This window comes from Lasioglossum baleicum, chromosome 8 (genome assembly GCF_051020765.1).
Source record: "Lasioglossum baleicum chromosome 8, iyLasBale1, whole genome shotgun sequence".
NCBI lineage: Eukaryota > Metazoa > Arthropoda > Insecta > Hymenoptera > Halictidae > Lasioglossum > Lasioglossum baleicum.
Window position 1 is genome coordinate 14,223,709 of NC_134936.1, and position 16,482 is coordinate 14,240,190.

A 16,482-nucleotide genomic window follows, 5' to 3' on the forward strand; every position below is an offset into this window, starting at 1 on the left:
CGCGGATATTAATTGGAAGCTGACGCCGCGATCTCGCGCTCTCCGCTTTCACGTTGTTTTTTAATCGCCGGCGAAAGGTCTACAGTTTTTCAGCTACGGTGTTACGTAGATTTGTCGATGTCTAGGAGAATTTACTGGTGTCGATGATGCTTCTCCCGGCGAAGCTTGTTGCATTTATCCGAGAGGAAACACGCGGGAAGATCGAGCGAGGTAATTAAGCGCTCCTCGAGAGAGCCGTGATCGCGTCGGTGACCGAGCAAACACTTGTTTCGAAGCGATTCACGGAACAAAAGCGTGGCCCCGTTGCGGACTTTACGAAGCGAGCAACCGTGGACCGATCCATCCTCTGGGGATCTAATTTTACGATTGGACGGAGAGCGCGGATCAGACGGACGTAATAAATTCACCGTGTGTTAGTACACGGCGCGAGCTTCCACGTTCTCTGTTCTCGAGAAGCTAACATTGTTAGACGCCTCGATGCGCCTGCGACCAGCGACGGAAATGAAACCTCGCATGATCCACGAGTCCAAGCAAACTTTATTCAACAAGCTCCTGCACAGATCCATGCCCTCAATGATCATTTTTCGTGCTGAATTCAGATTAAGATCTAGATTCATTTCGTAAAGCAACAATGCTCAAATTTCCAGAACAGCGTTAAACGTCACCGTGGCTGATCGCAGGTTTCTAATTACCTCCCCGATCGCCTCGAACAATTGTTTACGAGTCGATCGTGGGAGCGACTCGCGCGAAGTTCGAGTCGGCTGCGCGCAATCACAAGGCAGCGTGCAATCCGGTGCATCGGTCCAGTGCAACTCACTCTCTCCATCTCTGTCCCCTTTTCAAGAATAATCGCATGCATTACGGGGGACGTGAGGTGATATTTGTGCGCAAAGAAGAATCGGCATTGTCGTCGGGCAGAGATCGATCGATCCGGTCCCCTCCGATAAGAGAATTAATTGGACACATCACAGTCGTACAATTTACAATTTTCACAAACGATGCTGTTAGCAGAAACCATCCGAGTGCTCGGAAAATTGTTTTCATTCGAATTGTTAGAGCACCTGGAGAGCAATGATTTGTTACAGTGATTATTTGACTTGCTTCCAATTGCGCTGCCCCTCGAGGAAAGCGTTCCATCGAAATTTTGTTAAAGCGCATATGATTCTCTTTGATTCTACAGAAACTACCAGCACATAAAAATATTTTGCATAAATATCTGTCGCGTAGTATTGACACAGCATCGAGTTGCGTTCAAATGTACGAACATCTACAGATAGTTTGACCGCGATTTCGATCGATGATTCAGCGAGGGGCAGCATCATTCCAATTAGACTGTTAGTTACACACTCGGTATCATACACGACAAGTCACATGTTTCGAGCGCATTTCAGTTTCACTATGCTAGAGGGACTTGTATTGTCAAGGTTCTATTCGCTCGTGAAGCAAGGTGCAGCCTAGTGCAGATTCGCAGGCTTCGCGGATGAAGAGGAGCGTTGCGTGCAACCAAGCGGTGGTATGAGAAGAGAGTGCAAGGTGATCGGAGAATCATGCCCGATCGCGGCAACGATCAGCGTGAACGCGTGGGAGAATGAATGACGGGCCTCTGGAAAATGTCAAGCGACGTTCGGTTGCGTGTCCGTGGATCGCGTATCGTGGTCGGACACGCGTTATCGTCGCGTTCCTGAATGCCAATTGAACGTCATTAACCGCGTGCTTTAATGACGGCCAGGCCGGCCACGCTGGACACCGTACAGAGAAAGGCGATATCTCGCGGACCAGCGAAACCGTTCCGTGACCGAAAGAAACGGCTCGGTGCATTCGCGAGGATTTGTTCTCCGCGTCGGATTAGAAAAAAAAGTTTCACGGTGCATTGATCTCGGCCCGACAGGAGATCGAACCGATCGCGAAGTACGTGCACACAAACTGGAAAGTCGGAGGCCGAGCAAACAGGACACCCGATCGATACCGTACCTCCTACGCCAGTGTTTCCAAAGCAAGAACTTCGAGACGTTCTTTTTCGCCACCGGATTCACCGTGTAGGTGCCACTCTCGATCTTCAGAGGCATCCTCGTTTCGCTAATCCCGCAGGATGATCCCGGTTTTCCTATCGAATTCGCTATCTCCGTTCGATCTCTAGATCGCCCATTTATCTCAGCCACCACCGAGAGAACTTTGGAACCTCTCTAAAACACCACTTCGAGCAGATTCCTCGATCGTTCGCGCAGAAGAAGATCGAGCACAACGCGTGACTACGAGCACGTGTCGTGCCCCAATCGCACAAAGACTCTCTCTACTACTTCTTCTTCTTCTTCTTCTATTCACGGCGACCTTTGTCACCGGCAAGAACTCGCGAAGCCACGTTGCTAGGATGACTAGTTACCGAAGACTGGCATTCCCATCTCGTCTCTCTCTCGTCCACAACACCGGCGCACTCTCTCCCTCTCTGTATCTCCCCCGTGCTGCCGAGGGCACGAGGATATTTCGGGAGCACTCAAAAAACCACACGAAAGCGCACGAGTCGCTTCGCTTCCTCTCCTCCTTGGCCCGAGCCACTCATTCCTCAAGGGAATGGAGAGTTTCTCCGACGTTTGTGTATTTTTTCGGATCTGCATTTTGTCCAATTGAACCCCTCAACGCGTCTCACCTAGGATCATGCGATAAACCACGTCCGCATGTTCAATGGCTATTAACGACTAGCGAATTCAGTAGAAGAGTCCGCAGAACCACCCCATAATCTTCGGAAAGCTACCCTTTCACGGCACCAACAATGCCGCTCGGACAATGGAACGTCCAACGGTGGTAATCCGGTGAGCAGCGGGCGGAGTAGAAGAGAAACTCGCGCGCGTGCTGGCAATCGGTGGAATTAACGGCGGAAGAGGGGCGGAAAACTATCGGGGTTGCCGGGTGGAACACGTGTCAGGCACGCGCGTGTCTTCCACGGCAGCCCGGCTGTCGAAAGAGAGGCTTATATTTTCGATTTCACGTTCGTAAGAGCGGCAAAGTAGCGCCGGAGGAGACCGAAGGGTTAACAACCACGGCGCGTGCTCTTTTCAGTCGCTGCTTCACGCGGCTGCTTTTATGACCCGCGTAATAGTCGGGTCTTAGTGCTTCGCGAACTTCTCTGCCTGGCCTGAGAACCTTCGCAGACATTCCGATACGCTGCTAGAACCTTTGCGTTCCTACGCCGAACATCGAAAACAGTGGGACTGTGCAATGATTCTGTTCAAATAATTGATTGGCTGCGAGGCATGCAATGCGCTAAGGAATTTTCCGCAGAGTTGTCTTCGCAGAAATATTAGCGAAGAGAGAATGTTGACCATGCCCGCGGCGCAGAGTAGTTTAAGAAGTTAAATATTTGCTTCCCATGGAAGTTCCAGTTCCGGACGACGCGACGGGTGGTTGACAGGACGTCGTTAACGCCAGCGTCGACATTCCCCAAACCGACAGCGTAAACTGGGGATGCTCTTCCGCGGGGAACCCTTTCTACCCAGCCGTGACACGGTGTAGACCTTGTCGGTTTCAATTACCGAGCGCGTAAATCACTGCCAGCCGTTTCCTCGTGCACGGAAATAGACCGAGAATGGTTTCGAACGACGAGGGATGAGAACGATAGTTTCCCAACGATCGTTCGCAATCGCGAAGCTTCACTCTCGATCGTCGCGCGATGGAAGCGGTGCGTGCAACTCGTAAAAATTCTTCGCGAGCACGTTTGATCCGAAACGCATGCATCTCGGTCACCGAAAAACTCCCCGAACGACATAAATAAAGCCGGCGTCGCGCACGCATGACTAGCGTGGAACAAGAGCCGCCGTCTGGGAATGCAGAAAGCGCGCGGCTATGAATTCAAATGCAATATGGCGCGGTCGCGCGACGAGGAGAGAGTGAGAGAGATCCCCTTTTCTAAGGGCGCAGCTGGACGGACGCGGAAAATTACACGGGGCAATGTTCAAAGTGCTCTTTTGAGCTGCGCCCTCGGCGGCTGCAGCTTGTTCCTCGGATGACAGTGAAGCTATAATCATCCTCCAGGCTGTCCTGATGGAAACCCGTTCGCGCTAATGAAATCTTTCCGGAGGGCCTAAGGGTTGCAGGGAATCTGAGTTCTGGAGGATCGATCCAGAAGATCGTGAATAAATTGAATTTTCCTTCAGGTAGACACATGATGTTAACCCTTGGTACTCGAGCGGCGACTCAGAGTCGCCACTAAAGATTGCTATACCATACTAATCAATTGCTGAACATTTAAGTATTCTACGAGGTACTGTATCAATTTTATATCCATACAAAGAAGAATTAATATAGAATAGAAACATTCTAGGTCGGAAGAAATGTTTAATTTTCGAATTAAAGTAGCTTCAAGTGCAGAAGTTTAATAATCTGGGGGCTTCGGGATTAATTGACTCGAACGAGAATGGTCGTACAAGGTGTAGCAGATACGCGGCGCTAATATCCGCTCGTTCGATACCGCGTTCATTCACAAATCGAGGTGAATAACGGAGTACTACGAGTAAGTACATTCTCCATTGTGTCGAGAGGGTACCGGTTGTTTCAAGGAAACGCGCGATCCACGGTGCGCGGCGAACACCTGGCTTTATCTCGTTGCGGTCGACTAATGACTCGGCTGTCGGGCGAAAGATAAGCTATCGAGCGAGTCAGCGCTTAGGTCAGCAACGTGTTCGACAGGCGGCCGAGTACGCAAATATTATAATAAAGAGCGTAGAGTTTCGCGTCGGGAATCGTTTCCCGAAGTCAGCGATTCGTGCGACAAAGTCTAAACTCGAGTTGCATTTAATTAGTAGCGGTTCGCGGTATCACGGACGTGTTGTCCTCCTGTAAATGGAAAAGCCTGTAGGCGCATTACCGTGCGGATCGCGTGTCCGCCGAAGGAGATATGTACTAACTTATCAGGCATGCCAAGCCGTCTTCCGAGTTCCTTGCTCTCCGGCGTCGAGAGTTCTATTCGTTTCCCTCCTACTCCATCCTTCTTTCATTCAGCAAGGTGGACACTCGACCGCGAGAACCCGTTTCCAATCGGGACTATTTTCCCTGCCATAAGCGGGCGGACTTCGAAATTGAACAGACTTATTGGAAGCTAACGGTGACACAGCTTAATTAGAAGGCAAATAAACTTGAAGAGTTGCCTTTCCGGTCCGGGTTTTATTAAATAAACAGAATAATTTATAAATGCTACAAGTGTGTGCTGTTACAAACGCATAGAATCGCAGTCTTGTAACGGCCAACGCGTAGCCGGATAATAAAGCAAGGAAACTACTCGGAAGATTAATTCCGAGTTGCGTCGAGCCTGCTTCAAAGAAGGAAACGGGAAGTCTCTGAGCAGAAAGCCGTCTCTGGGAGAATCTGCGAGTCACAGGTGTCAGCCGTGCTGCCGGTGCCGTTAATTGTCAAGAGAGTGGCGACGATCGCGTGCCTCATGCCGGAAGAATATTCTCTCTCGGCCGTACACAATGCACTCCGATCAATCCTCCGTAATTGAGACTCATTACGCAGCGAATCACCGAGACCGATCGCTTATAGACGAGCTCCGTCTGAAATATTCGCCGTGTCTGTTCGATCTTTATTAATCGGCTTCGGATCCTCCGAAGCGGTTTCTTCACGCGACGAACAACGTCTGTCTCTACGTGACTCGCTCGGAAGAGGACACTCTGTCGCTGCCCTAGGTAACTCTACCCTAACGGCCGTGGTCGAGAGAGGTCGCAAAGTATATTGAGTTACGAAATGAACGGTAAATCGAGGGGGAGACGGGACTAAAATAGAGAGCCACTGCCACCGCGACACGGTTTAAATACCGGCATTAAGACAATCTTCCGGTTACGCGTTCGTTCAGCGAGCCTACATTCCCCGCACCCTCGTTAGATCGTTTACACACGTGACCCGGGATCCTGGTACGTCGATTTCTCCGGAATACTCGTGTTATAATTTATTTAAAAGACGCAGAGGTAAGTTTGATAGATGCAAGGGGTTCAAATACCACCCTTGACACCCGAGAGACGCCACTCGACTGTCGACTACCCTCATCCAATCTCGCAGCTTCTGGTAAAAGAAGAGCTTGGCGCTCACAATTTATTAAGCGACAAGGAAATAGATTGAACACAGAAGACTCGGGAGGGTGGAAGAAAATTGAGTTGCGCGTAGTCAACGTCGGTTCGGAATTAAATATAGAAGGATCGCTGTCATCGCGGCGGGATTCTCGACAGCTTTAAATTCCCCGGTGAAAAACTAATGGGCCCCCTGCGATGTTCTTGAAGATGCGATTGAAAGAAAGCGCGACGGAGCTTTCGTCGAGACGCGTCGGGCGAAGAGCGGTCCTTCTTTTTCGGAAATGATCTTCGGGGGCCGAGAGAGTGTCGCGGTAGCCGCCGCCAGGGGTAAGTGACACCGGCTGAACTCTCTCGTTTCTATATATAAACGAAAATAAAGCAGCCTGACATTTGAACCATACGCTCTCTCAAGCCCGCGCGCCTCTCTCCCCAAGAGTCGCGTCGACGACGACGACGACGCCGCCGACGAAAAGGGAAACGCTCGGCGTCGCGACGACCGACCGGGAAAAATTGTGTCAGCTAAATTAGGAGAACCGACGGGGCCGGTCCCCAGTAGACCGCTTTCAGAACCGCTTTTTTCCCCCTGTTTTCGTCCGCGTCGGGATTAATCGATCCCCCGGTCGACCCAACGAGAAAGTCCGAGAGCCCGTTCACCGTTTTCCGTCGCCCGAACTATGCGCGCCGCGATCGCTACGAAACAAGAGGGAAAGTCCCGTCGCGATAATCGCTTCTGCCTTCTCTCGATGCTAAATTAATCACACCTCGGACAGCGATGAAGTAATCGCACAATGAAATCGCACGGTGAAAATCCACCGTATGCCACGTCGCACGTTTTACCACGAGCCTAGGTCCGATTCGATGAAATTCGCAGAAGCTTTCGCAGTCGAGTTTATGGCGATCGCGAGGCTAGGCAGCGTCCGGCAACGCCGCCTAAATGATTCTAATGAAGCAACACGCGCGGAAATCGCAAGCATTGTTTCAAGGCGCGCCGGGAATAACAATTCCGAGCGGACGCCGCGATAAGGGGCAGAAGGAACCGACGCCGACGGCCGTTGGATCAATCTTGAGAGCCTACGGGACTGCTAATCTTCCCAAACGGTGAATTAAACGCTTCCGCTGCGGGCGAGCGACTTTCCAGGGCACAAAACGCGGAAACGAGACCGTAGCTCTTCTCTCCGTGGCGATTCCGACGAATTCATTAGCGGACTTTCACCTCGGCCGTGGAGTTTCCGCTCGTTCGGCGTCCAACGATGGATAAACTCATCCTACGAGCTGGCCGAGCAGGAGACCGTGACAATAGCTTGTCGCGGGAATTGAAAATTGCCTATAAATAGCGGGTAACAAGTCGGGAACCGCGTTATCTGCTCGTACGGGGACGGTCATCCGTCGCGGTAAAATGGCGCACGGAGACCTTGCGCGTCGCCATTTGCATCCCAAGTGCTGTTTTCTTCAACGACGGGCAAAAAATTCTCTGTCAATCATTATTACTGTTCATTGGGAATTTCATTTCGATAATGTGAACACGCAAAGTGTACTTTGCCGAATAAAAACGCATCGATTCCTTCCGAGCGTGGATTCGGTTTATGCGATTTTTATCGATACTAAAAAACATGGCTGGCAGCGAAACGGCCCTACCCCCACTCCCCGATTCGCGGAATCGTCGAATAAATTCGCCATCGGTGGACTTTGATTTCCAATGGCGGCGCATAAATTCCTGCGGTAGGCGTGGGCGGTGGGAAGAGATAAATCCGCGTTTATTCGGGAGGAAGGGTCGAGACTTTTGGGGTCAGTCGCATTTGGTGAATCGGTCGGGGAATGCGGGGCTTGCGCGTATTTATTTTTACCTTTCTGCGACCAAGGTATTTTCGGGGAGACCCGGAGAGCGAAGAGCATGGATGCATCGGGGAGCATGGTCACGGTTTTAATTGCTATCTCCTTTGCGATTTAATTGGCGTTCTTCGGTCCGCTCGCGGCCAGACCGTTTCCCGGGGAATCATTTTAATGGGCATACTCGAAAAATTAGAGACAATTGGAGCCGGCTTCCAGCCTCTGATATACGAACGTGCATAAATTGAGCGTGGGCTCGCGTTCGCGACCCAGAATCGTGACGACGAGCGAACATCAACCGAAACTCGAGCATAAATTTTTAGGTCTCCATTTCCCTGACAGTACACCGGAGGAAACAATCAAAAAATTGGTCGGGGAATTAGTCTGAAATGTCCAGCTGAACGAACGGGAGAATGGACCAAGGCGAAACACATATTCTACGACTAATGGAAAAATGAATGGACGTTCGCTATGCGTCACCGTGAGTCATCGATGCGAGAAACAACAACGGTGACACGATCGCCGGTGCCATTTTCAAGTTGCGTGCGACGAGCGATACGCGGTTCCTCATGGCTATGATCGGTCATTATGAATGAGAGACCGCGCGCGCTTTTACTCCTAGCTGTCGCCCGGTGATAGAATCAACATTGCGTGCGCCAACATTGTTTAAATATTTACCATGCACGCGGACAGTCAGAGCAATCGCTTTCACCGGAGAGCTCGAATGATGGATTGTCCAGGCGGTTGCTTAAAATTCAACGCGAACGCAGAGGCGGTTCGAAGATTGACAATAGAATTACTACGGGTTCACAGGTGGTTGTGCGCGAGAGACGGCGGAACAAAAGCTGGCAGAGCTTGCGAACGCAATTACAAGCTCCGTGACCGGTCCAGAATAGAACAATCTCCGTTCATAAATGACTGCCGACGTTGCTTCAATCGCTGCTCCCCGAGCAGCACGCTTAACTAACATTCATTAGCTCGGTACTGATCCGTTGTGACGTGCCTCGGCCGATACTGGCACAAGGTGTCTTAATAATCGTGGAACGGAACTGCGAGAAAAAGACTCGCGAAAAGCGAGCTTTTGTTTCCTCGTTCGGTCCACGGGGGAGGAAAGCGGGGAACCGGATTTCCGAAAAAGGGAAAGCGACTGGGGACGCAGGTTGCCAGTACGTCGCGCGACCATGTGCACGCCCACTTGAATGCGATAAATTATACGAGGAGGCGGGAGCGAAGGGGTCACCATAAAAGAACCTGTTACGTTCCAGATATTAATCCGGCGAGCGGGCACGAAATCGTATGGTGCTGTGCCCCGAGGGGAATCGTCCCCCGTTTTCGGCCATTCGACAATAACCCCCGGGGAAAATCAACTATGCACGCGGCGACGATCCTCTTACGGCGATATGGCCGTGTTGAATCGCGATTGATCCGTGTATTAAGCGACGCCGTGGTTTCTGCGGGGTGTCTGATCCGTAAACCCCTACACCCTGAGTCCTTTCCGCTTAATGGAGCTCCATGCGTTCGCTGGGGGACGAGTTAACTCGTCCTGCATGATCTACCAATGATATACTGTTTACGCGTATTTCAATTGTTACGGTGGTGGGTTCGCAAAACCATTTTTCCGATTTTCTATTGGGTTGTTCGAAAAGTCTCCGCCGATTTCCCCGATAGAACCATGAATTATTTTTATAAACCTTTAATGTTATACATTTTCTGATAGATGGTGCTTTCGCCAATATTTGAATCTATTCACCCTGAACATAGCTTCAATCGTTTTTGTTTGGCGTCAATTTAAACATGGTGAACGAAAAAGTGCATTTTCGGCATTTAATGTTTTTTTACTATAGAAAAGACATGAATGCTGTTCAAGTTGCAAAAAAAGATATGCGCAGTTTACGGAGACAATGCTGTAAGTGATCGAACAGTTCGCGAACAGTTCGCGAACAGTTTGTGAAATTCAGAGAGTGCAAATTTAACCTTGAGGATCGGCAACGCTCCGGTAGGCCATCCGCGGTTGATGACAACCTAATCAAGGCAGTGATCACAAATAATCAGCGGATTACCATTCGTGAAATGGCAGAAATGACTTCGTTGGTCGCTTTAATATTTGGGTACCGCACAAATTTACCGAAAAAATTTAATGGACCGTATTTCAACGTGCGATTCATTCTTTAAACACAGTGCAAACGATCCATTTCTGAAACGGATGATAACGGGCGATGAGAAGTAGATATTCCACAACAATGTTGAAGAAAGCGATTGATTGTGGGATAATGAAACTTCCCAACAGATGGCAAACCGTCATCGAACAAAATGGTGCATGTCTCATTAAATAAACTTGATTGTCAGTACAATTCTTTTCGTTTTCAATTAGCTCCAAAAATCGGCGGAGACTGTTCGAACAATAACTGCCCCACGACCTAGCAGGTGACAACAGCGATTACACCGGCTAGAACAGCTGATCCTACATTGAAGCGAACTCGAGTTCGTCGTGCTTAGATACCGATCAGAGTATAAAATCGAGGGCTCTCGTCGGAAGGGGTTCTCCTCCCCTGTTCGGCCAGTAACCCGACAACAGATAAACGTGAATGGGGTTATCCCTCGATCTCATTCAATTAATCGGCTCCCCGTTATCCCGTCATTAAGTAGCGCACCGGCTGATGACGGTGCTCGGTGGCAACGACGAATAAATATCGAACAAACGGAACACGTTCACGCGATCAAGCCGTTTCTCGATCGTCGACCGAATCAATGGGGCGAGGTGTGCGCGTTGCCATGGCTACGCCGATAATCCTCGATGTTCTTTTAATTGAATCGTTATCTAGTCGAAAGGAGAACAAGAGGAACCCTCTGGTTCGATTAAATTCCACTTAGATCCCTTTAATTCCATTCCGGGGCCCTCGAGACACGAAGCGATAGCAGAATTTAGCCTCGGTAGCCTCTGAAGTGGAAAGAATCCACTTCGGAAGCACGAAGGAGATTCACGTCGAAAATAACCCGCAGAAAAATTAATTTCTGATTTTATCCACTCGATTATTGTACTCTGGTAAATCGTTCCACCCTGGGCGATTATTCCTTCATCGCTGAACACGCGAACGCTGCTTCGCTAGGTTCCCTCGATCAATTCCTACGCTTTTAGGCTGACACCAGCGCTTACATCCGTTTCGTTCGATTGACGTCATCGGCCAACAGGTAACCAACGAAGTTACGAGTCGCCTTCGTGAAAAATCTCGCAAGTTGCTTGTCAGGGTGCTTTAGTCAGCAGAGAAATTCGAGAAGAAAATCGTCGATCCGTTTCTGGGTTGGCGAGCAAACGATCCGTGGTTCTCCGTTCCCTTTATCGATCGTCCAGAACCGGTAGGTGTGACGTATCGCGCGAAACGGACCCCGCTCCTTGACAAAAGAAGAATAGGTGTGTTCTGGCCGAACGTATTTCTATGCACAGCACTCTCGGGGGACGCGTCCAATGTAGGTCCAGTCTAAAGAGGAAGTTCGAAAAAGAAATAGCCGAGATCTTTTGAGAGCACGACGGGAAAAAAAGAAGTGGGACTTTCGGAGATTAAGGTCGGGAGACGCGGAGCGTGAAACGGGTCGCGAGATAAAACAAACGTTTCTCGCGGTCTCGTTGAAGAGCAGTTTCCCAACGCGTCTTCTCTCTGCGGGACCGTGAGGACTTCCGGTTTCGCTCGCGGGAGTAATTGTCCGTTTCCCGAGGCGGTCCCGCGATGTCGCGTGCCATCGAGCACTCTTTGCCGGGCGCGTTTGTCCCACCGAGCTCCGAACAATCGTTCGCGGTTACTTAATCGCACTTTCAATTGTCTAAATATGGAAATGGGGATATTAGATTCATCGAGATCAACCTGGAATATTCCGAGGATATTTCTGTGGCTGTCGGGAGGAACGCCGCATGTCACGTACTTACTTTCGCTTTGAAATTTCTTTTTTATACTTGCTCTAATAATGATGTACGAGAAATAAAATATCAAATATTATAATTGATAATTAATGTCGAACTGTCGTATATTATACCACATTGCGTGCGATAGAATTAAGAAAACTCATTTTTAATTTAAATCTTCATTGAACGAATTCAAAATGTAGCGAAATTTATTTTATTAAATGATTCTGTCATTTTCAAATATGAATTGTGAGCGAATATTCGTTGAAGCCTGTTCATCACTGAAGAATATGAAGATTTTTCAGAAGAATCGATGAGCGATGGATTGTTCCTCGATCTATAATCTATGAGATGCGGAGAGTAATATGATCCAGCCAAGATGATGATAAAAGATGCAATGTACACGGTTAAGAAGAAAGCGATTAAGAAGAAAACAATTAAAAGGAATTGGTGATGATGTAGCCACCTTATGAAAATTAAGCCTAGAACAATGGATTGGCTAATCTATAAAAGGGATGGTTCCTCATCAGGACCAGTTCAGTCGATGTTAAAAATTCTATCGATCATTATCGTACACCAATCAAAAGTTCAGTCAATGTTAAAAATTCTATCGATCATTATCGTAAACCAATCAAAAGTCCAGTCAATGTTAAAAATTCTATCGATCATTATCGTAAACCAATCAAAAGTCCAGTCAATGTTAAAAATTCTATCGATCATTATCGTACATCAATTAAAAGTTCAGTACAGTGTGTGTGTGTGTGTGTTATCCTGCTGGAGTATAATTAGTGAAGGTGAAGTTAAATAGTGTTAATCAGTCGAAGATATTTTATTTTATACATCAATAACACCAACGACAACATCACCACAACATCATACCGAAAGGAATGAGGCGGTCGTGTAGATCAACACTGTGAGAGCAAAAACTGCGTATCGGTAAATACTAACAATTTATAATAAAATCGTAATAACTCTATATATCCGAAAATTGATACTTAGAATATACTATTGTTCATTTTCGTTTAAATCAAAACTTCAAATCATCTTTAAAAAGAGTTTACCCAACTTCGATTTCACCAATCCAAATCCTCAATTACCCGAACCGAAGCCGGTGAATGCAGGTTGCTTCAAAACTGCGTTGTATCTCAATTCTAATCTTTAAACTAAACTATTCATCTTTCAAACGTCCACCTTAGGACGTAACAAGGTATACCACAGATTTCACAGCGAAAGGATCGAAGTAGGAAGACGTGACCCAATATTTCTCAAAGGTTCGCGTCGAGGAAGTACTAGTCGCGCGGAGATCGATGCGGATGGATATCGCGGTCCCAGCAGGTAAAATCAGAATTCAAAGTAGCCGCACGGTGACCTACTACTCGAGTGACTCCGTTACTAGGAATTCTAACATTTCCCAGCGGACTAGCAAGCCGGAGGAACGAAAGTTGCCCCCCGTCGGACTCCGCAGAATTGAATTTTTCAACGCGACCCGCTCAACTCGTTCTTGAAATAGCCGCGTGCAGAATTGTGGGAAACGTATCCGTTTCCTCGCGGGCGACTGCATTCTTTCCACGTTACACGCGACGCTCGATCGAACAGGCGAGCGTAACGAGGACGATCCATCCTCGTCCGATGGTGGAATCGATTCTCGCTGCCGCTGGTCGAATGTTAATCGGAGGATCGGCTTGCGTCACACCGCGAGAATATAAAAACAAGCAGCCGCGCCGGCTAGTTCGGCGTTCTACTTTTTTCCGGGGGAGATTTGCTTTCGCGGCGAGTCCACGCGATCGAGAATTGCACGATTCAGAGTGGAGTGCGTTCCGTAGGAAGTAAAAGCAAGGACGCACGCGCCTCGGTTATCGACGAGACAATTGGGCCAAGATGGTCTCGCACCACCCAGAATTTCATTTGACAATGCCGCCGACTCGCTTCGATCCCGTCGCACTCTACTAACTATGCCGTACGCGATTCCGGCGCTACACCGTCGTCGCGTCGCTTCGACAAGAAGGTGCGATCTACGGCGAGCAAACAATAAATTCGCAGAAATCAACTGGATGACGCCAGAGAGCTACTACTTTTTTTAAATACATCGTTTGTGTGCGGTTCCCATGCGGGAAGTCTAAACCCGTTAAAAAACAAGTTCGCGCTGATAGCAGACTGTCCTTGCGATCAGCAGGAAAGAAGAAAAACACGGTCGGCATATTTTTGCGGCGGCCGCTGACCACGATGTATTCGAGCGTGTCGCCGTTCCACGTCCTCGCGAAATTATTATTGTCGTCCCGGCGATCCGAGCGAACGCTCGCCGATTCTCCGCGCTGCTCCGGATGCTCCGCGGCGCGTGCAAAATTTTTAACAATCCTCGACGACTTCTTCGGAGCAGCTTCCGCGCGATTACGAGACGAATTTCGAGCGATTAAGCACCATTACGAAATCGTTCTTGCTCGAAGGTTTCTTGCGACCGCGGGAACGAGTCCGGCGAGTCGAATTAATCCGAGTAAAAACGATCTCGTAAGGTCGATAACTGGAACGTTAACGCCATATACGACCGCGCACCTATGCAACAGGTTTCGCGCGAGAATAATTGTACCGGTCACGCGATATTATAATTCATCCCGCCGGTTTCGTATTCGGTGATCCAGTTCGAGAGAAGATCCTGCGCCGAGCAAACGGATAAGCGGATGAATCTCGCTTCTTTCCGTGATCGAAAAAAAAACGCGTAACGGTTCGAGACACAGTTTGTACCAGCTGTCTCGGCGAGTCTCGAACGTTACCGGACGGATTGGTTCCGTTCGAGCAAAACGAACGCGTTAGATGCAGGTAGATGGAAACTGACGAGGGTAGCCCACGAGCGACATCCTTTTGTAACCTTGCACCGGTGGACAATGGTCAAAAACCGCAAGTTGGGATCGACCTTGCGCTAAGTAAATATATCTGTTTTGTATACAAGTCCAGTTCTCTCGTTGTTTCGATGAAAAGTCGATCGGAATTTTTATTCCAATGCGCGCAGTGGAAGATCGAAGATAGCAGCAGGCTTTAAATGGTTTTCGAGAAGCTGTTCGAGACCGGTAGGAGGGTGGAGGCCCTTTCCGAGCGAGGATAAGGTCCATTTTCCGAGAAGGACGAGCAAGGTGTTAAGTGTACGAGGAACGGTGTAGAAGAACCCGTATGCACGGCAACATTAATGGACACATTGCCGAGTTTAACAGTACACTTTAATGCCACGACCGACACGGCTTAGTGGTTCGAGTGGCGTAATCGTTAAACGAGCCACTTGGCATCTCGTCGATGGTATTCCGTCGTCGAAGGAGAAAAAAAGGGGAATGACCTACCTCATCGCCGTTCAAGGCTGGAACCTCCGCGGAACCGCGGACATTCCCCACGAGCCCTTTAAATCGATCGAATTCCAGCGGAGCCTTTCTCGAAGGTCGAATTGGAGCGCGCGCTTCCATTTAATAATTTAGATCAACATCGTCGAAGAGTTTATATCAAATACAATTTAATTTGACCTGATTTGTATTAGTTGACTGCACTGCTAGAAATACGACTGGTATACAACTTTGATGCAACTAAATTGCACACTCTAAATTGAGACGACGAGAAATCATGGGAACGACGAGTTCGCTCGTCTCCGGTTGAAGGTAAAATGACGTCGCGTATCCCGGAAACTCCCATTACTCTAAAAGCTCGCTCCCAGGTTAGTGGCTACGCGGTTTCAAGACCTTTTCGAGCTTAATATCGCGTGCCTTTTTAATTGAGCACGACTCAATGTAACTCGAACATTTTCCGTTTAAGGAAAATTTCCTAATGGAACACGCTAGGTATCGTCGCGTCGACACGCGAACTATCGTCCCGTTTCGAGAGCTTCTTCGGAGCTTAAAATCGCACACGATTTCGCAACGGTTCTCATATCTAGTCGTAACGATCGTTACTGAACACGGAAACGCGACGGTCTGCGGAGAAAAACATACTACGACGTGGGAGAGACGTTGCTCTCTTTGGCAATCGATAACCACTTATGGTCGGAAACGAGTATCAACGACACTACGTAGAGGGAATCGCGTAAAACGTAGGGAATCTTACTTTCAAATCTACTCTATCGATCCTCTACATTCAGAACGCATGTAAATTGCACAGAGAACGCGATCGAGCACGGATAAAAATATTCTTCCAGTCTAACAAGCTCTTTCTCCGTTTATTTATTAATCCGTACAGACATCCGACAACACATTAAAACACAGATTAGTTAACACTACGAACTTGCACGAGAACATCTATGAGAACGATCTACGGATGGCGCTTTCGTTTCAATTTTCGTTTGTACCAAAATTGAGACGAAAACGTCGTCCGATCCCAAGAGTTAGCGAATCACAAAATGGGTCCTGCGCGGTGCAAGCTGCAGCGTGCATCCGCAGAAGCGTTCGAATAAAAAGGGACACAGATTGCTAATGAATTCCACCTGACTCACCTGCGTTCTCCAGGGACGCGGCCAAGAGGGAGAGAGAGAGAGAGAGAGATTTGAAAATCCGAAAGCTCCTTCACGCCATAATGGTCGGCAGTAGGCCAGCAAGAGTCCGGTTCAAGGCCGACGATGCCTCTACGAGGAAACAGGGCACACAGATACCGGAGGAATCCTTGAGGATACACGGGAAAACGAGAATTCTGTCGATCAACACTGCGTTCGGCTCACTCGACTCACTGTGTACAGTA

The 16,482-nt window shown here is 48.7% G+C and overlaps 1 protein-coding gene across 5 annotated transcripts in view; it reads right to left on the bottom strand.

Moving 5' to 3' along the window:
- Positions 1 to 16,482, bottom strand: part of LOC143211262 (uncharacterized) — a 38,261-nt gene that overhangs the window by 10,197 nt on the left and 11,582 nt on the right. For 4 of the 5 annotated variants that reach the window (XM_076428755.1, XM_076428754.1, XM_076428751.1 and 1 more), the window contains one exon: positions 16,241 to 16,369. The exons of the other annotated variant lie outside the window; for it this stretch is intronic. In XM_076428755.1, coding sequence (XP_076284870.1) covers positions 16,241 to 16,369 — 129 coding nt within the window. The remainder of the gene's footprint in view (positions 1 to 16,240; positions 16,370 to 16,482) is intronic. 5 annotated transcript variants of the gene reach the window in all.